The 25,272-nt window shown below is 41.3% G+C and overlaps 1 protein-coding gene across 1 annotated transcript in view; it reads right to left on the bottom strand.

The window, feature by feature from the left end:
• hmcn1 (hemicentin 1) overlaps nt 1-25,272 on the bottom strand; it is a gene marked incomplete at both ends in the record, with an annotated part of 84,621 nt that overhangs the window by 31,567 nt on the left and 27,782 nt on the right. The window contains 31 exons of the mRNA XM_083888370.1: nt 30-153; nt 317-468; nt 903-1,079; nt 1,786-1,887; nt 2,060-2,183; nt 2,447-2,601; nt 2,802-2,971; nt 3,063-3,171; nt 4,656-4,937; nt 5,738-6,016; nt 6,121-6,275; nt 6,375-6,501; nt 6,662-6,809; nt 7,900-8,030; nt 8,100-8,294; nt 8,454-8,549; nt 9,179-9,430; nt 9,815-9,942; nt 10,574-10,739; nt 11,553-11,712; nt 12,526-12,638; nt 13,766-13,910; nt 13,994-14,121; nt 15,724-15,819; nt 15,932-16,123; nt 16,715-16,873; nt 17,050-17,163; nt 17,288-17,415; nt 17,680-17,821; nt 21,105-21,374; nt 24,210-24,331. Of these exons, the coding sequence (XP_083744496.1) occupies nt 30-153; nt 317-468; nt 903-1,079; nt 1,786-1,887; nt 2,060-2,183; nt 2,447-2,601; nt 2,802-2,971; nt 3,063-3,171; nt 4,656-4,937; nt 5,738-6,016; nt 6,121-6,275; nt 6,375-6,501; nt 6,662-6,809; nt 7,900-8,030; nt 8,100-8,294; nt 8,454-8,549; nt 9,179-9,430; nt 9,815-9,942; nt 10,574-10,739; nt 11,553-11,712; nt 12,526-12,638; nt 13,766-13,910; nt 13,994-14,121; nt 15,724-15,819; nt 15,932-16,123; nt 16,715-16,873; nt 17,050-17,163; nt 17,288-17,415; nt 17,680-17,821; nt 21,105-21,374; nt 24,210-24,331 (4,841 nt within the window). The remainder of the gene's footprint in view (nt 1-29; nt 154-316; nt 469-902; nt 1,080-1,785; nt 1,888-2,059; nt 2,184-2,446; nt 2,602-2,801; nt 2,972-3,062; nt 3,172-4,655; nt 4,938-5,737; nt 6,017-6,120; nt 6,276-6,374; nt 6,502-6,661; nt 6,810-7,899; nt 8,031-8,099; nt 8,295-8,453; nt 8,550-9,178; nt 9,431-9,814; nt 9,943-10,573; nt 10,740-11,552; nt 11,713-12,525; nt 12,639-13,765; nt 13,911-13,993; nt 14,122-15,723; nt 15,820-15,931; nt 16,124-16,714; nt 16,874-17,049; nt 17,164-17,287; nt 17,416-17,679; nt 17,822-21,104; nt 21,375-24,209; nt 24,332-25,272) is intronic.

Here is a 25,272-nt window from a genome sequence, read left to right as displayed (position 1 = left end):
CAATTTGATATAACCATCCATTTACTCACCATACACATGCAGGTCATACTCTCTGTTTTGCTCTCCACCGGCATTGACGGCCACACATGTGTATCTGCCTGTGTCACTAACCTGAGCACTGCTCAGAGACAGGACTCTGCCACCAGACAACACCTGAGAGTGAGACAGAGACAGATCAGAGGTCAGATCACAGCACAGGCAAACAGGGCCATTGATAAAGAAAATTCTAATGTTACTAGGTTAGAGTATTGCATATACATATGAAATCATCTCTAACAAATTAATTGATTTGCTAATTTTGCTGATTAATGTGCACCTGTATGCCATGTGACACACTCGCCACTGGACTGCCATCTTTGAGCCACGTGAGGCTGGGCAGAGGAACACCAGTGGCCTCGCACTGCAGCCTGGCTGCTTCATTCACGACCACTGACACTGTGCCACCTCGGCTGGAGATGATGGGAGGCACTGTGAAGCATAAAAAACAAGTAAGTGGTCAATAATATGCAATTGCATTGATCCATAAAAGTATTTAGTTTAGAATCGCAACAATGCTGATGGAGTTACAAGTAGGGATATCTTCAGTGTCATTCAGCCCTTTTCTAATAAATAATTCACACATACAGGCAACAACAATATTCATGAGATTTGGCCATTGATTAGATACAACACTATATGTAGCTGTATGTAATTAAGTTCCCTGATGTCACTCAAAAAAGCTTGTCATGAAAACAGCAGAAGGCCACAAGTCCCATGTGGAACACCATATTTAATTCAAACCCTTTCTCCTGAGGAACAAAAACCTGTTCTCAACTGACAGGCATCAGATGAGCATTCTAAGAACTGGATGCTGATTACAAAACATTTATATCAAAGGTTCATCTCACACAAAAGTCACTCACCTAACACCTGCAGGCTGTGGGATATCTCTGCAACTCCAGCCAGATTGACGGCTACACATCTGTATATACCAGCATCCGACAGCTGAGCCCGTTCGATCTCCAGCACCTGGCCACGCTTCAGCATAATCACCCCTGCAGCACTTGTCAGGGCTCGGCCATCTTTGTACCACGTAATAGCTGAAGCACAATGGCAATTTAAAGAGTTCACATGATATAAACTATTCATAAAAATGACAATAAAAAAAATAAGTGATGACAGAAACAATATAACATTTAGGAATTCAATAAAAAAAAGTTATGTTTTTTATGTTCAGAGTTGGACCAGATGTAAAACTTTATGGGTATTTGTTCCAGATAACTGGTGCATTTAAATCAAAAGTTGCTTCACAATGTTGTTTTAACTCTGAAGTAAGAAAAATGTTTCCAGGTGACCTTAAATAGGAGTGATTCTAACACAGATGCAGAAAGTGCAAATATGGCTTTTCACCATTTTCTCATTCAGCATTGTATACAAAAATAAAATAATTTTTATTACCATCTAGATCTTTATGCAAATTGCTTTCATGGATATCAGATCATTATATAGTTGAGATGCTGCTGTAAAAATGCACACACATGCCAGGAAAAGTGCTCATTTATACTGGAATGTAACGTCTTATCTGGACTGAACTTTACACTGTACACTGTGCATTCATGTGGAAAGAGAGGCGGTGGGAAGAAAGTGCAGTCGACTGTAGGGAGTCATCTGAGATCAATTTTCCACTGCTCCTCTAATGGTTAAAGATAAGGCAACCAGGTCCAGCTCAGCGGTCAATCTACGCCCTGCAGCCTGTTTGCTAACACCACAGGATGGGAGAAGAAGACGTTTTGTGAGGTGTCTTACCAGGTAATGGGCTGCCTGTGGCTTTGCACTCAAGCTCAGTGGAAAACCCTGACAGGATGGTCTGGTTGATAATCTCTCCAGAGGAGGGAATACTGGGAGGCTCTGAAAGACACACACAGTAACACATACTGTACAAAAACATTTGGTAGATGATATTCTCATGCCTCCGCCTAGTCCCTTGACACAGACCAAAGAGAGGAGGAAGACATATGACAGAATCAAGGAGATGAGCGAGGCATGGGATGGAAACATGCTGTGTTTAAATTTAAGTTACCATGGACACTGAGCCGAATGTGCTGTTGAGCTTCACCGGCTGCATTGGTGGCCAAGCAGGTGTATCTCCCAGAATCCTCCAGTCTCGACTCTGTGATCTTCAGTATTCTGCCGGCAGACTCCATCTGCACAGATATTTGATTAGGAGCGTGAATGTAAGTAATCCATTGCTCTTGTAAGTTCATAAATGTGGAAGAGGAAATTCTGTGGCGGTCACAGGGCGTTGGAGAAAACAATGTTATGTTGTTATGGTGAGGCAACATTCAACCAATCCTTTATTTAACTCATCATAATTTAAATAAAACTCTGTTGAAGTTTTTGGTGGATGTTGAAAGCTTGAAGCTGTCACATACTACAGAGATGTATCAGATTAGATGAATAAATCAACCTTCAGGTGCTCCTGTGTCGTGTCCACCGGCCGACCATCTTTAATCCAGGTAATGCTTGGAGGAGGAATACCACTGGAGATGCACTCCAGGCTGACGGGCTTGTGGAGAACCACTGAGCGTTCAGCAGGCCCGGTGGTACGGATGGATGGGGGAACTGGAGAGGAGCAAATGATGGTGACTTATTTCCTCATAAAAACTTTACAACATCTACTAAGGAGGACGTAAATTACACACAGAGTGGTATTTACCCAGAGTGGGAGTGTCCCTGCAGGTTGCATGTGAAGTGTAAATCACATTTATTACAATAAGAATGTGTATAATGATTCATCATTGAATTACACTGAAGTGTTTTACCATGGACAACCACATTGAAGTCCCTCTCATGGTCCCCTGCTTCATTAGTGGCCACACACTGGAAACGAGCCGTGTCAGAGACTTGGGCGCGGGACACAATCAGCTGTCGTCCACTGGCTGCAACTCGCAACCCCTCACCCTGTCTGACCGGCTTTCCGTTCTTATACCACCTAAAAAACACAAGAGTTTTCACACTGAGTATTTATGTACATCATGTGTGTGTGTGTGTGTGCCTAGGTTTGTGTGTTCCTGAGTGCTTACGTGATGGCAGGTGCCGGAGTTCCCGTGGCCTCACACTCCAGCTCCAGGGGGCTGTTGAGTATCACTGTGGCGTCAGTCACATCATCCGCTCCATCAATGAAAGGAGGAACTAAGAGGAAACATTTCACGTAATCAGATTATAATATTTAAGAGAGGAAATCCACATCAGAGTGAGCTGACTCATGCCATGAAACAGTTCTGTTTTTCTTTTTATAAAGCTTTAAAAAACTCAGTCCAATGATTTCTTAGTTGTTGTTTTTTCCCATTCATCCTGTTTCTGCTTGACAGAGAAAGAGTAAAAGAGAAAATCAGCAAATGCTCTGACAAAAGGAAAAGGGAAACAACGCTATCCTCTGCAGAGCCACAGTTGAGTGAGCAGGTGTCGGCTTCCCGTGAGGAACGACCTACTTAAAAAACCTATTTCTGAAAAACGAAAGAGGGTGGGGCTATGTATAGTGCAGGTTATCGTGGCCGAGTGGTTAAGGCGATGGATTAGAAATCCATTGGGGTATCCCCGCGCAGGTTCGAATCCTGCCGATAACGGCAACAACTGTTTTCTTAGCTGTCACAGTCATTACTTACCCATGGAGAGTCAGAGTCAGTGATCAACTACAAACAGATTTAATCTAAGTACAACACAGATAGCAATAACACATACACAGAGCAGCTGGAGGAAGAATTAAGTGAAAAAAAAAAAGTGTAATGCAGTAATAGAAAAATACCTCCTATGTGTTGGTTAACGTGGAACAATCTTTAGTGGGCTTATTGTGTTTTTTATTATAGCTATTATTCAAATGGATACGACTTTATAATAAGTACACACTATTAGCATTAGTTAAGCATTAATAAATATTGATTTCATCATTTATAACGCATGAATACACGCATGAAAACTACATATTAGTATGTAGTTTATAAACACAGTTATAAATGTTTTACTCATGTACTGAAGTGTTGGCATGTACTGAGCGACTGCTGGACACAGAGAGATGAGAGAGAGCAGTCCTCTGTCAGTCGATCAAAGAGCTTGTTTGTTGGAGGTGGATGCTGGTTCAGCCGCTAATTTTGGACACTGTTTCTCAGCTGATGGGACGAGTAAAACATTTATAACTGTGTTTATAAACGACATACTAATGAGTATTCATGTGTTATAAATTATGAATTCATTAATGCTTAAATAATGATACTACTGTGTACTATATTATAAAAAATGGCCACTTAAAGAGTTTTTTTCTCTCCACTGATGCCACCTCTCCACTGAGGTCATTCAGTCAATTATTATTATTATTGTAAAGGTCTATGAAATCCTTTCTGTTTGTTCTGTTCCAGTTGGCATCGAATGAATTAACTTTTAACTTTTATTTTTAAATGTCTTCAGGATCAGAGGTGATGGAGTGAATGCTGAACTGCTGTCCACACACAAACTGTGAGGAGAAGTGATTCTTCTATTTTTATAAATGGGATTAGAGATGAAAACTAACGAAAAGAGTGAAAAGAACAGTGAGGAAAGGCAAATTACACATTTTTTGCACATTAGATTCAATACTTGACTACAAGTGCAACAAAATCATTTTTGTGCTTGTGTTTCCGTACCTAAAACTCGGACGTCATATTTGACCTCCTTCTCCCCGGCGATGCTTGTAGCCACGCAGATGTAGCGTCCCGAGTCCGAAACTGTGGCCGAGATGATTTCTATTTTTCTTCCCTGCTCCAGCACACGGACACTTTCACCATCGCGCACAGGAACTCCATCCTTTAGCCACGTGAGGGAAGGAGGAGGATGTCCCCCTGCCTCGCAGTCCAGGATCAGAGGCTTACTGAGCGTCACTGTCCTCTCTGTTGGTCCATCATCCCCGCCTGCAATGGTAGGAGGCACTGGGTGGAGGGGGGGGGGGTTTGAAAAAGAAACAGAACAAAAAGAATTAACGCTTGGGGGACTTTTGGCTTGACTCATATCATGTAAATCATAATGATCATCAGCCAACAACATGTCTAATTGATTGAGCTTCAAATCCACTATTTTGCATCACAAGGATCAACAATCGTTGTTATTAAATTGTATACAAACTATTTCCAAAGCTTTATGAAATTATTTTTAAAATGCTATAAATGTTAGTAGAGTAAAAAAAAGATATCTGCTTCAAACAATAATAAGGTTTAGAGCTCTGCAACAGACACAAGAATAAGTATTTCATTAATTTATTGTGCTAAACATCTGCTCTAGATTTTATGGCCTCTTTCAGAAACAGTATTAACATCTATCCTCTGTGATCTGATCACATGTGGAGCCTGTGTACACATGTGATGATCAGATCCGGAAAATCACCCTTTATTCAAGTACACACAGACGTCATGAGTGTTTGTGAGAAGAAAATGATGTTTTCATGAAGTCTGATCTTCCAGATGTGTTAGCTGTCCGCCTGTTTGTGTGTGTGTCAGTGTGTTTAGAAGACGAGGCAAGCAAGAGTGAATGACCCTTAGAAAAAAGAAATGATGCAACGATCGATGTTAATAGTGGGGCAGTGGCAGAAAATAAATACATGTATGAATGCTAATTAATCCACATACCAGCTCAGTGTTGTAGTCACATGTATCCTCAAACCTTCTCTGAATGTGATTTTGTGATTGGATTTGAGACACACAGTGCAGATTAGGAAGTTGCCAGAGGTTCTTACAGTAAATGTCCAGCTTGTGGGCCTTCTCAGCACTCCCAGCCACACTGGTCACCTTGCAGGTGTACAGTCCGGCATCTGACGCCTGTGAACGAGGGATCTTCAGGTAGCGGCCTCGCTCTATGTACTGAGCTTGTCGGTTGGAGAGGATGGCCTCTCCGTTTCGGTACCAGACGATGGTGGGAGTGGGCACGCCGCGCGCCTCACACTCCAGCGACACTGCTGTGTCCACCAGGGTGGTGACCTCTGTGGTTAAGTTACCACCTTTAATGGAAGGGGGCACTGCAGCAACAATTTAAAAGAAAAGAAGCATTTAGACTGATGATTGAGCTGTATTGAGGCACGTGGGGCTTTGCAGGCAGTATCTGACTGTTTGTCCTCCTCACCATAGACACTGAGGTTGAAGTCCTTTGACTGTTTCCCAGCTGTATTCATGACCGTACACTGGTACCGAGCCTGGTCCCCAAGACGGGCACTTTTTATCCTCAGAACCTGACCTTGGTTTGTCACCTCCACATTTGGATCTCCAAGAAACACTAGCCTGGATAGAGGTAATAAATGTGGAGAGGGAGTGAGGTGGTTTAAAGAGTGAATCTTTTATCCTTGTCTTTTTGTCTTCTGTGATAATCCACACACTTACTTCCTGTCCTTGTACCACTGGATTGTGGGAAAGGGAACACCGTGGACCTTACACTCGAGAGTGATCTCCTGTTTAAGAATGGCTGAAACATCTTGGAGAGGACCAGACCCTACAATGGTCGGTGGGACTGCCACACAAAGGAAGAAATCGTTCAAGTAAAAATCTTCAAGTACACGTTCTGATGTAATAAATGGTTTAAAGCTTTAATATGGTATTAATGGTGTGTCCCCAGTCTGCACTGACCACTTTTCTTATAATACTTGGAGTTGCTTTAGAAAATTACTCACCCAGAACATCCAGGAAAAAATCTTTTTCTTTACTGCCAGCGATGTTGATCGCTATACAGCTGTAGCTGCCCGCATCTGCCGTGTCTGACTTCAGTAGCCTCAGGGTTTTCCCCGTATCGAGAATCTGGATGCTGTTACTATCAACTACCTGTGAATCAACGTAAATAAAAACAGCAAAACCTGAGAAAACCAGGGATACGGTAAATCATGGGGTAAGAAATCACCCACATGGATCAAAAACAAAAAAAAAGCTGCAACATATAATTTGTGCATAACTTAAAAAACAAGACCCACTTAACAGTAAGAAATGTACAAAAGTTGAACATTTAGGAACCAAAGTATTTTAGATTACTGGCAATTAGCAGATTAAAGTAAGCACACTGATATTCCCATCTGTGCCTTGTAGGAAAAATTAAAAAGGAAGCCATGGGAATAGAAAGCAGCCAACTTAGTGGGCTGTGCAAAGCCTTTCATATCTATTCATCATAATTATTCTGTCATTACAGTTTTGAGCATATTGCCACCAAGGTTGGCCTTGAAAGTCTCTACACACACACACACACACATATGCAACACACAACAAAGACCACAGAGGTTTACAGTCTGCACTCATTCAGTCTTCACGAGAAGAGATAAATGAAATCATCCTTTCTCGTTCTCTTTTATTCATGAAGATGACTCATGGCACTAGACCACAATTTAAGTATAGGTTATGCAAATTATAAAGCAGCATGTTACTTTTCTGACTGTATCTGTAATGTGTGTATTGATCTTTTATAGCAGGAACATTTTCTTAGTTCTTATTTCAAGATGTTATTTAACCAAATAACCAGACTGACTCACGAGAAAGATGGTAGGGGGCATATTTTTGAGTTATGGCAGAGCATTGTTTTCACTCCTTGAGGGTTTATTTGAGGATGCATAGTTGGAGGATTATGATATTGGTCATGGGTTTTAATGCTTTTTGGACTCTGGGCATTATGCTGGTGCTGATTTACTTTGTCATTTATCAGTTTCTGTTGTTGGTGTGTTTGTATATGATTTGCATACATAAATGAAAGGAAGAAAAAAAAGATAGACAAGAAAAAAAAGATAGACAGGATAAAAATATAAATACGTTTTTAAGCCTGCATCTTGGCAAATGTCTGCTAAGATTGATTCCAACCCTCTAAGACCATGAAAGGAAAAGCTATAAAGGATGGATGGATGGAAAGCATATTCAGAGGGGTTTCACTTACAGGAGAACCATCCTTGTACCAGGTGATAACAGGGGTTGGACTTCCTGTGACATCACACACCAAGCTGGTTGGCTGACTCAGGACCACCGTGATGTTGCCCGGTGTCTCACCGCCATGAAAATCTGGGGGCACTGCAAACGTGTCAAAAGTTAATATCACATATAACTTTTCATCAAAGGGGAGCATTGACTATCAATCACCATTGACTTTGAGCTGGTATTTCCTCTCAGTGGACCCTGCGTCATTGACAGCAGCACAGGTGTACTCTCCGTTGTCCAGCGGTGACACAGCGGACAGAATCAGCAGAGTACCGTCCTCCAGGATGGACACACCGGGCTCATTACCAGTCAGTTCCTGACCGTTACGCAACCACCGAATGACTGGCTTGGGAAGGCCTGTAAGAAAAGTGCGGGCAAGGAAAATAAAGAATAAGAAACTTACATCAAAACTGTAAAGGACTTGTGAATTTTAAGGAGATTATTGGTGTTTTTAAACATCCTTTATATTACCCATATTACATTTGATAGAAAAGTACATTTCTGGTATTACCCTACCTTTGGCAGGACAAGGGAAGGCAATTTGCTGGTTTGCGACTCTCTCCTGCAGTGGACTGTTGAAGGGTGGCTCCAGTACCTCTACCACAGGGGGCACTGAAGGAAAAAACAATCAATAACAAACAAATACAACAAAGCAACTGTAACACCTTCATTCAACTATAAAAACTACAAACTCAGCAACACATCTTGTACATTTTGGTTTCAATGACCTTAAAGGGGCAAAAAGTCCCAAAAGCTTGTTCTTAGTGATGTGTGGCCTTAATTGCAGCCTCATCACTATGCTCACATCCTGGGCATCCTGGGCTCCAGACAAAACTGTGACAGAGGAGACTGGAGTATTTTACTCAAGGACAAGATGAACACTAGTGAAGTAACTAAAGGGATATTGGTACTTTTGCTTCGCTTGATACAACTTTCTTTGGCTTTTTATGCTTTTGTGAGGTTTCTTTTGGAGTCAGTGTTGGCAGACTGCTACGACTCTCTCACAACTTGCTACTCAATGTTTCGGGAGGCAGAATTCAGCCACTGATGTTTACCTGAGGCAAACAATCTGACCTGATTTCAAGTAAAAAAAAGTCAGTGAGGTCATGTTATTGGCATGAATAGTTTTACAAACAGCCCCTTTAATAGACATGCACAATATTAACACCCTGAAACCATATAAACAACTGTAAAAAGAGCAGACAGCCTATCACCTCAGCAGGGTCAGGCTTTAAACCAACCTTGCACTAGAAGCTGAACTCGTGCCTCGTCTCTGCCTGCTGTGTTAGTGGCCGTGCAGGTGTAGGTTCCTTCATCATCCAGTCCGACACTTCTCAGTGCTAGACTGCCGTCGTGTGACACTGGATAAGCATTACCGTCCTTAGTCCAGGTCAGAGTCGGGAGTGGAACTCCTCGCACGACACAGGGCAACTCCACAGGGTAGCCCACCTGTACCTTTATTACCTTTGGACCAGCCTGGATACTGGGGGGCACTGAAAAACACAGACTCAGTTTTTTGATCTAACTTAATTTCTTCATGATAAAATTCATTTTATTCTTTGGATAACATTTGTGATCTTGCAAAGTGTCAATGTTCAATATTTTAGGTATCTCGGGGACATCATATAAACATCAAATCCCAATTCAGTTACAGAGCGTCATTTACCAGGATAATAGCAGCTGGTATACAAGAGTGAATTTGGTGGCTCTGCACATGGCACATTGTATCTGAGAGCAGCAACCTGAATTACAAATGGATGGCTCAGATCAGCCGACCTCATCCAAAGACCTATCCTTATACAGGATGTCATTGAGGTCATTCAGGGATGTCCCAGCCATTTTGCTGCACACCTTCATGATTCCCTGGGAGAACGTACCTAAAACACTCAGCTCAAAAGACTGTGTGAGATTTCCAGCGATGTTAGAGGCGACACACACATATAGTCCACTGTCTGAGACTCTGGTCTCCAAGATCTTCATAGAGCCTGAGGCAAGCTGAGTGTGTCTGGAACACAAACACACAGACACACACACACACACACACACACACACACACACACACACACAAAAAAAACCCAATAAATTCCACTTTAAGGCGATGATACAGTTTGAGTGCAAAAGCTCTCGCTGAGCATGCAAAGGAAAAACAAGCACACACTCACACAGTTTTTTCCACATCGTGACTTATTGGGTCATTACAGTAAACACATACTCCAATAATTCTTACTAATCCACCACCAACCACAATTACAGCTGCCATGGGAGGTGCAGCGTAGGTACAACAGATCATAGAGAGTGAGTGTGTTTACCCAGTGATCTTACAAAAACCACAAACTACACCCCGAGGCTGTGAACAGTCCACAAACACAGAGCACAGCACAGCGATCCAGACAGCGCCAAGTTTGTTTCAGTGTCTCTCACTTAAAGATTATTGCCAAGATAATAGGATTTTGCCAGAACTTTGATTATAATCTTGCAGATTAACAAGACGCTCTGTGCCTGTGGTGGGGCTCTGTTTGAATTGTGGAAAATTTACTGTTTACTGGAAACTGAAAAATGATCATGAGTTGTAAGAATGTTAGAAGGGGAATCACCAGGCTTTGTGTGCAGTCACAGACAGCACGTGTGTGTTTTACCTGGGAGCGAAGGGGGAGATGAGCTGCCTCTCTTTAGCCCAGCTGACAGTGGGAGGTGGGACACTGTGGACCTCACAAGGCAAAAGAGCATCCTCACCCTCAATCACTGACATACTCATTGGCTCTGTTGAGACTCCAGCACCATTGATGTTGGACCTAGGACGAACTGAACAAGACAAAGACAGAACCAGCACATGTGTTCATTACGTTAGCTATTATATTACACTTTACATTCATTCATTTTCTTCCAACTGGATGTGACATACAACTGATTTGGTCCAATCATGATTAACCCTAGAACACTATCACTCCAATTCAAAAAACCATCACTAACGCCGGGTGATTTTTACCCGAGATAATAAATACACCCAATAAAAAGTAATTTGAGTAGTGTTCTTTTATTTTAATCTGTGTCATGTCTAACAACATGAAAGAAAAGGGGATATCATGAGGGGACCATACAAAATTATCCAAAATTACTGGAAAATTAGGAATTTGTGAACAAAGCATTTCTAAAAAAAAAAAGAATAATGAAGATGAAAACTTGGTTTTCATGAAAATCATATAAATGTATTTGCTTGGGTGAAAACCATCCGGCAATGGTGTTCTAGGGTTAAGTGACCAGTGATATGGTAATTTGGCTGGTAATGATTATAATGCTGTCATCATTAATAATAAAACTACATTTACTAATAATCTATATGGATAAAAATCTATATGTGGATAAGCATAGTTAACCCAGACACTTCTATCTAGATTTTACCATTTTACAATTTTATTATGTTATATTATTTTAATGTTTTACCTGATTTTTATGTTGTATACCTTTTATGTTGCTGTGCCTTTAACTCTGTAAAGCACTTTGGTTAACCTTGGTTGTTATTAAATGTGCTCTAGAAATAACGTTGATTTGATTAGACTTGAGACATGAAATTCTTCTTTCTTTTAAAGCAGCCTTTAGTTTGGTTATACGGCTCACCATAGACAGTGAGCTGGACCTTCCTGGAGGCGTAGCCGGCAGCATTGGTAGCTGTGCAGATGAACTCTCCAGTCTCATTTCCAGAAGGGGAGGTGATGTGCAGGCTGCCGTCAGAGTCAAGTGAGAAGTCTGGACCACCCAAATACAGCAGCTTCCCACCCTACACAAAAAGAAAAAGAAAATCACAGCAGGGCCACAACATATTTAATTAAATTATTATATAACATTTGACATCCTGACCATATTTAAGACCAGAAAGGGTGTTAACTAAGCGTTCTTGAATTGATTTCATTCACTTACTGCTGTGAAATAAAATGTTAATGTTTACACAACCAAGGACACATGATGTCAATGCATCAGCACGTGTCAAATCTGGACTCTCCTTTTGCATCTGGAGTGAAATACCTGACTCGACTTGATCAATTTTACAGAGAACAGCGAACAAATTGGAGGGAATCTCTTTTTAACATCTGGTTCATGACTTAGCAGGGTCTAGTTTCATGTGTCCCTGCAGCACTGTTCGCTTAAACAGCAAGGCTTTTACAACTCTGAGAGGCCAAGGGATGGCAAAGAGGGAGGGGCTGTCAACATGCATATACAACCAGGCTCATAGTACATTATACATGCATGCAAAAATAAAAACATTATCCTATAATATTCTATGAGGAGGAATTTGTTCACAACTCAGTCTAGTGACAGAAACTGCAAAAAACTGCATCTGTGGGTATTTGTGAGTCATTAAAGGGCTGATGCAATGTCTTTTGGATGTCTGACCAGGATGTGATGCAATGTAGATTATTATGGCTGGTGTAAATTTGGCCCTTTGGCACATTCAACCCTGTTTCTTATGTTTTTTTCTCTATTTACCTTTTATTAAATCTGGCTACAAAAAAAGAAAATGTCCTTTAATGGCGAGAGCAATGAACCTCTGCTCACTGGCCTTTCTACATCAACAAATAAAGTGAAGACAGACCTTGGCCCAGGTGATGTCTGGAGTGGGGACTCCACTGGCACGACAGGGCATAGAGATGGGAGTTCCCTCAACAGTGCTGAAAATCTGAGGGCCATACTGAATGGTAGGAATCACTGTGAAGACAAGAAATGTTGCATTAAAAGAAGCATTTCATGTAATTTATGTGTCTTAGAAGCATCTAGAGAAAGCCTAAGTGAACAATTTTTTCCCAATTATTCTCTTATAATCTGCAGTAAAGATGAAAGACGTGACCTAACAACCGAGTCAAACCAAGTGCACACAATAAAAGCCATTGTTGAATGTTGCTCTTATTCCTGCAGCCTTTCCATTGTATAATCTATATAAAAGTTTTTTTCTGAAATGTAACGGTACAGTGAACTAAACACCCACTACTTAGTGTAAATATCCAATGCACCGTGCATGTACATCTGAAAAGCATTGACCTCATTTTAGGCACTTGCAGAGCAGGAAGTTTGCTGAGGAAACATTTAAAGTTGGTAGATTCTGGCAACGACTGAGAATAAGTGGAGAACACATTTCACTGTGCTCAAGAATGTGCATTAAGCCACACTGCAAATATTAACTCTATTCTACTCAACGGCCTTTTACATTATAAATGAAGGAGGCAGTGAAAACTAAAACTATGTGAGCACCGGAACTGAGGCCATTGTCAGCCTTTTTTTTCTGTGGCACGTTTACTGTGTTAGCATTCTAACTTTTGTCCTCTAATTCTCTTTTTTTGAACAGCAACTTACAACTATTTCACCTATGAAATTATTCATAGGCTATTCATATGATGTGTTTTCTTTCATGCAAATTAAAAGCTTACATTTCAATCGTATGTATGAACTCTTTCACGTGAGAACTTGAGCACCAAAGTGAAAGAATTTACTTAACATTTTCATCACAGTTCCACACATCTATGACACCTATATGACATCACAATTTAGTGAGTACCTTAAAGTTAAACAGGGTAACAATATCAGCATGTTTTCTACTTTGGCTGTTTTTTCAGCCTCTCTTCTGGGACCCATCATGGGTCTGTGCATTCTGCTTTACGGTACACAAGGAGAACGCCATGGCAGAGCCAACGAAACCAAAGGATACTTTCAGAAGTATTCGAGCAAGAGACAAAACAGGAGTTAACTTTGTGAAGGTGGGAGTGGTATTCACGATCTAAAATAATGCTCTGTATTACTTAAAGACTGAACATGCATGTGGGAAGTTTTGTGCACGCTACCATAAACGTTGACAGTGGTGGTGTGGTTCGCAGCTCCAACGACGTTTTCCGCCAAACAGGTGAAGTCGCCCGCATCGTCCAGCCGGACTCTCTCAATATGCAGACTGCCGTCCCTCCTCACTGTCAAGTACTGGTCTGATGTCACCTGGCAGATTGTAAAAGTTTAAATTAAAACATGCTTGTCCTACTCGCATTTTTGCAAACTTAGCCCTGGGCACCAGTCCTCACCAAGCCGTAGTTATGCAGCCATTGCCTCTCTGGCAGTGGGTTACCAGCCAATAGCACACAAGGCAGAGTCAGCTGCTGGTCCTCGATCACGCTGAGCACAGCTGGACTCCTCGCGAGAACAGGCAACACTGATGAAAATAAACCGTTATAATGTCAGAAAATCAATGAGACTAATCTCATGACAGCTAAGTACTCCAATTTATATTAGCTGGGTAATGTACACATTAAAAGCTATTTAATTTTGTGATACAAAAAACATACACAAACCAAAAAATAAACATACGATCAGGACAAATACCACTCAAAAGAGTCCAGTTAATCACATTTCACATGTGCTTTTCTGTCATAAAATGCAGAAAACAAGACCAGTATTAAATATTTGATATCAAACTCCTATGTCCATATGTTTATACAGTCAGTGTGTGTCCCTTTATGATGAATGAGGGAAGCTTGGTTGCCATAAACACAGTAACAATACAGCATTATATAAAAAAAAAAATGATATCACTTTTGTGCAAACAGTTTGGCTGTGGCAACTGTGATGTCATCTGGGTGGGCTGTGAACGGCATAATATGTGCCATATTATGGGCGATGACATTGAGAATTCATTGACCACCCTGAATGGCCTGACAACAGCATACACAACATACAGACAAACTGTCCCAAAGAAACCCCACTACTGTGCACATCCCCGCGCTTTTGGGCGCGTACGCAGCACTGAGACAACAGTGTCAGCAGGGAAATGGGGCAGTGGGGCAGTAATATATGAATGTCATGTGGGTGGGTCAGCGCCTTGTGACCTTTGGCACACTTTTAAGTGCTCAGTTTGTTTCCACTGTAGAGCAACAGTGAAACAGAAGAAACAGTGGTTTAACAAGGCACATGTGTTCAAACACACCCACTGGAAATGTGCTAATGAAATCACACTCCTGTGCTACGACTGAAACACACACACAACACATGCACAAAGACACACACAAAGGTATAAGTGGGTGTTTTTTTTAGTTCATCTATGTTTCTTATTTTCCATAATCACACAGTGAATACGTGATGGTTGTCTTTTTGAGACCAAGGGTGAATTCCAATTCCTTGCTTAACCCTCAATCTCAAAAATGTGCGCTCCCGCTAGTGTAAGTGCTGTCCAGATTCTCATAAAAATTAAGTTGAGGGACAAGTTTAAGGGCTGTGTCGCCCTCAATATTGAGATTTTCCAAGACCACCCTTGGGAGCAAGGGCTACCCAGAATGCATTGCAAAGACAAAGATGGCGCCGAAAGCAGCGAAACGAGTACGCTACAAATTAAGTATTTTCTTTGTTAATAGAGATATAAAAATTATGAATTTTTGGTTGTGGTATTTCCGTGGTTGTGGTATTTGTATGAGTATCATTTTATAACTAACTGACAACCTAATAACTTGACTGACAAACAGATCGTAATAAATAATTGTGACGTAAATGTGTTCTTCTTTTTTTGGAGTTGACAGACTGGACGCAGCTTTCGCGTTATTCTGCCCCCCACAGTCTGAAGACGTATCTACATTTAAGGGGTGTCCCATTTCTAAGTGACAAAATAACCCTCAATACTTGGTTTTGAGGGCCAGTTAAGATTAAGGGTTAAGATTGAGGGTTAAGATAGGAATTGGAATTGGCCCCAGAACTATGTTCAGATTATCAGCTACATTGTTTAAATCCGATTAAGCCTTTGCAATATTTTAAGCCGTGTTCTTACCCAGTCCAGTCACGGTGATGCTGGCCTGGGTCTGGATCCTGCCAAAGTGGTTATGTGCCTCACAGATGTAGACTGTCTCATCCTCCACCCACAGGTCTGACAGGAAGAGGAAAAATATAGCATAGAACAATTTACACCCGTTGTATTTAATGTATATACAATTATGTCTGATTATTATTATTATTATTACAATTACTGATTTACTCACTAGTAATGTGTAGGCCTTCCCTGCTCTGTGTGACTGTGCCGTGTGTGCGGGACAAATTGAACAGGGCCAGTCCGTCCTCTCTTTGCCAGGTGACCTCTGGTTCGGGATAACCTTGTGCGTGACAGTGTAGGCTCACGCTGGAGCCGATGTCTGCTGCCACATCCGATGGCTCTCGAGTGAACTTGGGTGCAGCTAGAGGGGTCAAGTTTAGAGATTGTAAGGGTCAAAACATTTAGGTGCATCAAGTGCATCATGTAGGCTTGGATTAGATCATAACACGGCGTCACAAGTCGGTGTACTGGCTAGCACTGTTGCCTCACAGCAAGATGGTCACTGGTTTGAATCTTGGTGGATTTTCTATGGGTTCTCTGTCTCCACAGTCCAAAAACATGCAGAGGTTCATTGGACAATTGGTCTAAATTGTCCTTAGGTGAGAATGTGTGGGATTAGCTCCAGTTTCCCTCCGACCCTCATGTGGAGGATAAAGTGGTCAATAATGGATGGATGGATGCTCACACAGTAATTACACCAGGTCAACATTCATCTCCATTGTAAACTGTGTGCTTGAGTATTCTGTAAGTCCACCCTGCCATTGGGCATCACCGAAGACTAATTTATTATGTTTGCAAAAGACATCCTATGTATCTTTATGACAAAAAACATATTCTAAAAACACTTTTTGAGTTCACAGAGAGAGACAGAGATGAGGAGCTTAAGGATTGGCTTATACTTACATTTGGGTTCTTTGTGTCACTTAAAAAAATGTTACTGTTCAGCTCTCACCTCCTACATCGAGGGTGATCTTTCCTGATGATGTGCCTGCAGGATTGACAGCCACACAGCTGTAATCTCCAGCATCTGCCATCTGAGTCTCCTTGATGGTTAGCGTCCCTGCCAGAGTGTCCACATCCATGAGGGATGATGGTTGTAGCTGAACATCACCTAGTGTCAAATCAAAGTGTTATATTTGTGAGCAGTAGATGTTAAAACTAAAAACTACTCAAACCTTCTACATAATAATGACAAAATTTCAGCTTCACTCTAATTTCTTCCAAACATTTCATCCATTTTGTTAAGTTGGACCAAAGTGTTTTGGATCGCAATCAGCTTTGCATTACCTTTGTACCACCAAATCTCAGGGTGGGGGACTCCAGAGGCTGAGCAGGCCATAACTGTGGTTTCTCCAACTCCGATCAGTATTTCACTTAATGCCACAGTCACCACGGGAGATTCTGTGGACAGAGTACAGATTACAATCACAACAGGGACCACATCATGCAAACAGCGAAGCTTATCCTGTGTGAAAGTGGACGTCACACGGCATACAGTCCACTGTGTGAGCATTGTGCCACTCACCAATATAAGTGAGCGTGGACGTCATTGAGTCCGTTCCAGCCAGGTTGCTGGCTAAACAGCTGTATGCGCCTCCATCCTTCTGCTCCATGTTTCTTATAATAAGTGTGCCATCGGGGGTCAGCCTGTGTCTAAACATGCACAGTTCAGTGAAACAGAAGGCTGACATGAGTTAAAAGTCCCAATTCTGGTTTGTTAACGTATTAGAAAACACACTTTTACACACACCATGGTTTTCACATTTCTTGAAGTTGTACCAAATATCACATAATAGCATTACTTTGTCTTCAGATCTGAAAAAGCATCCAAAACTTTCACATGCAAACTTTGTAGAATTACATTAAAAAAGAAAGATAAAACAGATGTATGTAAAAGTATTATGCTTTATTATATACCTGCTGGAAGCCATGATGAACATGTCATTGTGGGTCCAGACCAGACGGGGTGGAGGATACCCGCTGACTGAGCACCTGATCCTCACTTCATCTCCTCTTATAAAGGTTTGAAGCTGAGGCTCGACAGAAACACTGGGCACCTCTGGAGGACAACAGAAAGAAAGAGGGATAATAAAAAATGATTCAGTTAGCTACTGTCTCTTTAAAGTTATAATAGCTGAGGTTAGTAAACGCTACGAAGGAATTTGTGAGCTGTAACGTTGATTTGATTTGAAGTTTTGATCATAAAGAGCTTTTTTAAACACTACATGGTCATACAACCAATTTGATGGTGATATGAGTGAATTTTAACTCATATCTTTCACCCCCATTTCTTTTCTCCTGGCAAAACATGGACGGATATTGAATCCAGACTGTGAGAAGTGGAGGAGTCTTGGGAGATTTTCCAATTGATTCATGATTTGTAACTCAGCCCGTGAAGTGTTTGTTTTCTATGCCATATTCCCACAGCTAAAATGATCTCCAGACCTTTCCCGAGCAGCAGTCACAGCTTCAAACGTTTGAATGACACAGACAGGTATGAAGGAATGTATAGACCTGTGCTGGTGTTTCCACTTCAATCAGCAGTGATGCCGCATTTTCAAACCATATACAGCACATTGTGCCAGAAGCTGTCAATGAATTTAAAGGCCTTTCTTTTGATAAATTACAACCTTGAGAACAAATTGAAATACCTCAACTTGCCACTCAACTTGATCTTTATCTGTGTGGCACCTGAGGCTGATCACAAAACAAACACAAGGTCAAAATGAAGGACGCCGAAGGGGACTGCAGAGTCACTGTCCTTGTTTTAAAGCTCAACCGAGCCTCTCTCTCTCCTGCAAGGTCATGGTGCCCGAGGGGGCAAGGACACCTCAGAGTTCAGCACAAAGGAGGTTCCTGAGAGGGAAGACACATTCCTCTTCCCTGACTCAGCAGCAGCCTTAAAGAAGAAGAAGAAGAAGGCTTTCTTTATCTGTCCCTACATCACCATCTTTCCTTTCTCCCTCAACTCTACTTGTCAACTATTTCAGAAAACTCTTGGGAAGCCACCATGTCAGACCACAATCAAGCATGCACTAACTTTGAAAATGCTGTCAACAATGTGCACATTTCATTGAGACAATGTAACAAACAACACAGCGATAAAACAGCTACTTCTTCAGCTAACTTCTGTTGGAAAACAACCAAACAAAGTATCACATCCAACATGTGGTGAAGAATGCAAAGACACAGCTGGTAAAACCTGCTTTCTTCCCCCTGCTCGCTAACATAATCCAAATCTAGTTGGCTCCAGCAAATGAACAAGCAGGAAAAAAGAGAGTGATTTGATCAAATGCTTAACCAAACACTCATGTGCTACTGTGGTGAGATTACGTATTTTATAATCAGTACAAACACATCCTGCATGTGAACATGTAGAGCCGGTAAGTAGAGGGACAGGATTTCAGGGACACAATCCTTGTGGTTTCCATTTCTGTTTTGTGTCCTTGTGGAGAATAAGAGAGATGGAACCCATTGACAGAAATGAATCAGCTGTCTGCTTTCTTAATTTATCCAGATTCGTTTGCAGAATAGATTCATTTGTTTGGAGAAAAGAAACCTTCACGCTGCTCTTTTGGACTGTAAGTGGCAAACGGAAAACAGAAGGCTTGGCCTAGATATCAGCTGTCTACTCAGGAATCTACAAAATACTGTCCCTTGTCCCCAGATGCTAATTCGTCATCAGACAATATAACCGATGGGTTATGAGATCACATAGTTTAAAACTGCAAAGTTGTAGTTTCTTGGCTTTGTGTGGTTAACTTGGACCCGAGATGAAAAATGAAAAGAAAGGGAAATTTCGCTGGCTCAGTGTGGACGTGCACTCTGTTCCACAAGTTTTCTGGACAAGTGTTGTAAGATGTCAGCAAAGTCGACTCACTTCAAAGTGAAACTAATGACTATGATAGGGCTGACCAGTGGGAAACCCTGCAGGGCTTGCTAACAGCTGTTAGGGAAAAAAAACAGATCATGCAAAAAAAAAAAGCACTAACAAATTGTGTTAAAAAGCATTTAAAAAAGAAAACTGACATATATGTGATATATAGAGGCATACATGTGAAGAATTAAGAGTAAAATTTAAATATACAGGTCAAATCGGGAAAACCTTTTAGGGTCAACTGTGCAACTTATCACTCAGCGAGGCGAGCCAAATGACAGACTTCCCCTGCAATCCTGCCTGCAGCACTGGTATTTAACCAGCAACTTTTCAGGCCATATCACTGAAGTTTGCTTTTCAATGACAACATTTCAATCCATGTTAAACTCACAATGAACTATTCCCTAATTCACCCCTGTAAAGTGTAATGATTTAGTTTAAAATACCTTTTTTGCATCAAATCATTAGGAAAGCAAACACAAGGGGGAAAATAGGCCACAGTAAACAGCATATGCAGTCTGTCTCAAGTCTGAACTCCACATTAAATATAGGAGTGGATGCAAATTGCATTAGGTACTGGTACTTGCTGTCTTTTATTTCTGTTCCTCGGCAGGTTCTGTCTGAATGATGGATTAGCAGATCTGGTATATTGGCTGCCATTTTTGTGGACAAGCACAGGAAAAGGAACCCTCTGTGGGCTTGACATAGTCAGCGATGCTCTACCTCCTCTATGACCAACTACTCCAAATTCATGCTCAGTGAAGTGTTAGGAACAAGATTATAAGAACTGTCCAGAGATGGAAAACTGCCTAAGAGACAGAAGACACAAATCATTTTCACACTTCTGAGAAAGAATTAGGGTGAATTATGGGGAGCAGGGGAGATGGCGGCACATGGGAGAAGATCGTTTATTTGGGTAGGAGCTTTTGCTCGCCAAAATCCATGCTCTCCCATGGTTTAAACACACAGAATATGTCAGGACACACATACCGAGGGTGAAGTCACACAAATACGTATGTGTGCATAAACAAACTCTGCTGTGCTAAAGTCTGCCACCACTGGCTTTGTTGTTGGCCTTGCTGATACTTAATTATGACTTAATATCTGTCAAAATATGTGACTAAAATTTGACCATATGTTAGCAATCTTCCAACATGTGCGTGTAATGCTCAAGCCCAAGAGAGTCAGGAGTTTTCTGAATTTGTTTTTGATATCTTAATACTGCAAACATATGTATTTTCTGGTTGTAGCCTCATAAAAATATAGAGAACGTTTATATAGTCATAATACCACTGTTAAAACTACAAATCTAATTGAGGCTTTTGAACACTACTGTATGTGGAAATAAAATATTCATATTTACATCATTAGTTCAACTTCTGCTTAAAAGGTTTTCTGTTTCTGAAAACTCAACATCTTCCAACATCAAATGTCTCTTTCCACCACTCTTTACTCTTCCACTCACCTTGCACACTGAGGTAAACTCGCTCTGCAGTCACCCCTCCTTCGTTCATAGCAATGCACTCGTACCAGCCAGCGTGGTCTGGGGTCACAGGGGACACCTGCAGGGAGAGGTTGGTCAGGACCTGCACCTTTGAATCCAGACGGGCCTCCTGACCGCCTCTCAGCCAGGTGAGGTTGAAGTTGACTGTGCTAACAACATGGCAGGTAAGGACAGCACGGGAGCCAGGGACGGAGGTTACGTTCCCCTCGACTGTGATGGCTGGAGGCGGCTCTGCAGAATGAGGACATAATGTTGTGGTCAGAAAGTTTGCATCGTTACAGGAGTCATATTATACCCTATTTTTCCAAGTTAACCTAGTTCCCTGGTGTCCTAATGAACATCTCTGTGACATGCTTTGGTCAAAATACCATCAGGATGAAGCACCACAGCAGTTCAATCACCCTGCTAAAACAACCCTGTTCAGAATGCTCTGTTTAGTAGTATCTCTTTAAAAAAAAAAAAAAAAAAAGAAACTTAAGGGACAGGAAATGACATCAGTCACAGAGGCTACTGGGAGCTAACAGCAGTTAGCATTTGGAAAAGTGATCATTTGCAGGCTCTAGCAGGCACATTGCCGTCATACTGTATATAACATGTATCCACTGGAAAGATAAATCCTCTGAGGCTGGAAGTGTAGAACTCTGTGTTGCACTGTGGAGCCAAGAATAGATCTTTTCCTGGACTTACGGTTTTCAGATACCGTTGCACCCACCAACACTCTCACATTTACGGACAAAGCGGAGCTCTGCGAGACAACAATTCCAGGAATTTAGCGCACTGTGACGTCTCAATGATCACGGAAGTCAACATCGTGTTAGTTTATCTCCTGTACTTAGACTGAGGAGGACCACAAAAACATGAGTGAGTCATCTTTTTTCACACTTGCCGAATGATAGGACCTCCAGAGTCCCAAATATAAGGATTTAAATCATTGGTCCAGGAGCTACTAAGCTTGTTAAATGTTTATTGGACATTACTGGATACAGACCAATAAGTGTAAACTGTAGAACTGCGATCTGGTCATTTAAATTATTACAAATGGGATTTATTTCTGTTTTTTTTCCTTTGGCGGCCCTCAGTCCAATGTTGGGTTCCTTAATTGGTCCTCAGGTATCAAAACTTAAAGAACCCCTGATTTAAATGATTAAAAAGTTGATTTTGCATAATATGGGACCTTAAAGAAAAGTTCAGAGCAAACACCTGTACATGAAGTATTTTTCACTCATGAGACACAACATTACAGATTTCCACATTCAAGTCTATAACAGATTTTTTTTAACCTAAATATGTATTGCTTTATTCCTAAAAACTACGAACACAGAACATTTAATCACACATGGTGAGAAGCTGCCTCACTTCATGCATTTGACAGCTGCTCAAATTTGACTAAAAGAGAACGACACAAGCTAAAATTATGTGAATCAATGATTTAGCCCATGTTGATCATCAAACACTAAAACCCGAGCAGAGGGTTTGGCTCCGTGAGATTAGGATGACATTAATTTGGCAGATGAACGAGTTTCATGTGCGTACTATGTGAGAGCCTTTCCTTCTGTAAAGAATATAGCTGGCCCACTAACAAAGCTGTGGCTGAGGAATATTCATTTCACCTCCTTTTAGAGACGTGATAAGTGGTAACAGTTGGACGCATCTGCATCCTTGGAGTGTTAGCTGCAGTGCCGAGGTTAAAATCAAACATTAAACAGATCCTCTGTCCTTCTACTGTTTCAAAAAGCGTCTTTCAACCACCTCTCACTCTCTTTATTTTTCTCCACGCACCACGTCTTTCCTGCTGCTTGGCATTCATCAGGTTGATGGTGTTCCAGTGAAGCAGAGGCTTTTTTCTTTTTTTTTTTATGAAACTTTTGAAAAGGAGACTTGCTGACTCTGTTTGGACTCATGTGGTGTCAGTTCTGGTGTCTCATCATGGAAAATGGTTCTGATTGAAAAAGTAAATGCACCACAGAGAATTTCGGGGGAAAGGCAAAATACATTTACTTCGCCCAGTGATGGAAATCAAGGAATAAATCACTATATATTCCCTTTGGTGTGCGCTCAAAGCTTTAACAACATACAGCTCACAGAGTCATAAATTGTTACGCGTTTATTATTGTGGTTACTGGTGAATAGTTGTGGTTACACTCTGCTGTTGAGCTGGAACTGTGTTCCCGAGCTATAGCATAATATTCACCTATTTTTTATTTTTCTTCTTGCACAACCTGGAACCCTTATTTAAGTCCTCTCCTCTTACGTCATACCCACACTTTACAAATGAGGCACATACACCACACATACATAAACCCTGTGACATGATCACTGTGAGGCATGAATTACATGGTGCTGTAAGATGGGCTCAAATTGTCCATAGTCTCATATTAAATCAGCCGTCAAACAGGTTCTCTGCTTGAGATCCACAGCAAGAGACCATGACGGAGTAAAACCATCATTGACGGGCACTTAGAATCTCAGCATGTGTGCATGTTTGTGTGTGTATAAACCTCTTGAGCGTGACAGAAACATAATCCTGAAGCACCATTTCACTCAAGGTATTTTGTGTCTTAATATCCAAGTGTTATTTTCCAAACACGACACAGGACATTAATAATGACAAAACCTTAAATTAGTAGATTAATCAACCACTCGTTATACTGTGAGTATAATAACAGTCATGGCTCATTATGGGTTACCTCAGCACAGACTGTTAATTAACACAAACTACAGTTGACTGCTATCAACACTTCTTTTGCAATACATTACATCTGCTATTCTGCCCTTTTTTGTTTTACTTACTGTTATGCTTTTGTTAAATGTTGCATGTGTGTATGCATGTTGTTGCACGTATCTTAGATTTATAATGGACTTGGTGCAGTATAAATAATCAAATAAATACTAAATACTTGAGAAAAGAGAACACCAACCTCCACAACTGTTGCTCAGTTTCCCACATTGTTATGACCTACATTCCCAGCACATATTAGGCCACTCACTAACAAACCTGGTCATAAACACAACACTGTTGGAGGAGGTAAATGATGGTAAAGTCACCTATTTTGTATGTGTACATACCTGAAACATCCAGAAAGGTGCGAGCTCTTCCAGTTCCTGCACTGCTGACTGCAATGCACTCGTAGAAGCCCTCGTCCTTCAGCGTTACCTTGGCTATTTCCCACGATGCATTGTCAGACTCACTGGAATCAAGTGTCGTGGGAGATTTAGAGAAAGAAGAGAGTTCAATACATGTATTTTTAGATTATTCCAAATGTGCTACTACCTCATTACTTGATTTGGTGAAACTCCACTACTAGCTTTTAAAATTAACAAACTATTTGTTATTAGCTACAGAGGTAATTCTCCTGGTCAGAACAGCATGTCTCTTGGCGAAGGCTATGAGTCTGTGGGGAAGGGGATCCCCGCAGTTTGAACATGACTGTGTGACTGATTTTTTTCCCCTTCCAAACCTGCTCAGGTAGTAGAGGAGCAGTAACTTTGCAGAGTACAGCTCTGACTGGCCACATGTTGCTGAAATAATTGAGTGAAATGCTAACACGATGGCTGGGACAGATGTTTGCCAGATGTGTGCAGCATGCATAAATGATTTTTTGACAAAAATACATTATATAGAAGAGGGATACAATGCTAAGCAGCGCAGAGGTATGCACTTTTCCACCAGACCTACAGCCACGTCAGGATTAAGTTGTTCCTTGTGTTGTTGCTCTGTGTTGTCTATGCGTGTTCCTCTTCATCCAAACCCACTTTCTTAACCACAGTATATCAACCATTGAAACCTTTACGTGTATCTCAGGTCTGTGTTCTGTAATTTCTGTCCACTAGGACAAATACAGTAAGTAACTTCTGGGATCTTAAACCTTGTTTCCACCAAGTGGTACCGTGTAGTTCAGCTCAACGGTGCTGTGTGGGAAAGTGCATCTTGATCTGGCTTGAATTTGCATGACAGAGTATGTGGGTTGAATGGTGATAGCTGCATCAGCTACATGAATAGCATGAAGTCATACTCCTGCGTCACAGCATGACCCGCAATCGATTCCACAAAAAAGAAGAATGCAGCTGACAGAAGGAAGACGGTAGACATCCAGCATTGTGTGTTTGTTCTTCTTGACATGTGACTGTT

This window comes from Microchirus variegatus (genome assembly GCF_963457635.1).
Source record: "Microchirus variegatus genome assembly, chromosome: 4".
Lineage (NCBI taxonomy): Eukaryota > Metazoa > Chordata > Actinopteri > Pleuronectiformes > Soleidae > Microchirus > Microchirus variegatus.
This window is presented reverse-complemented; position numbering and strand designations above follow the sequence as displayed.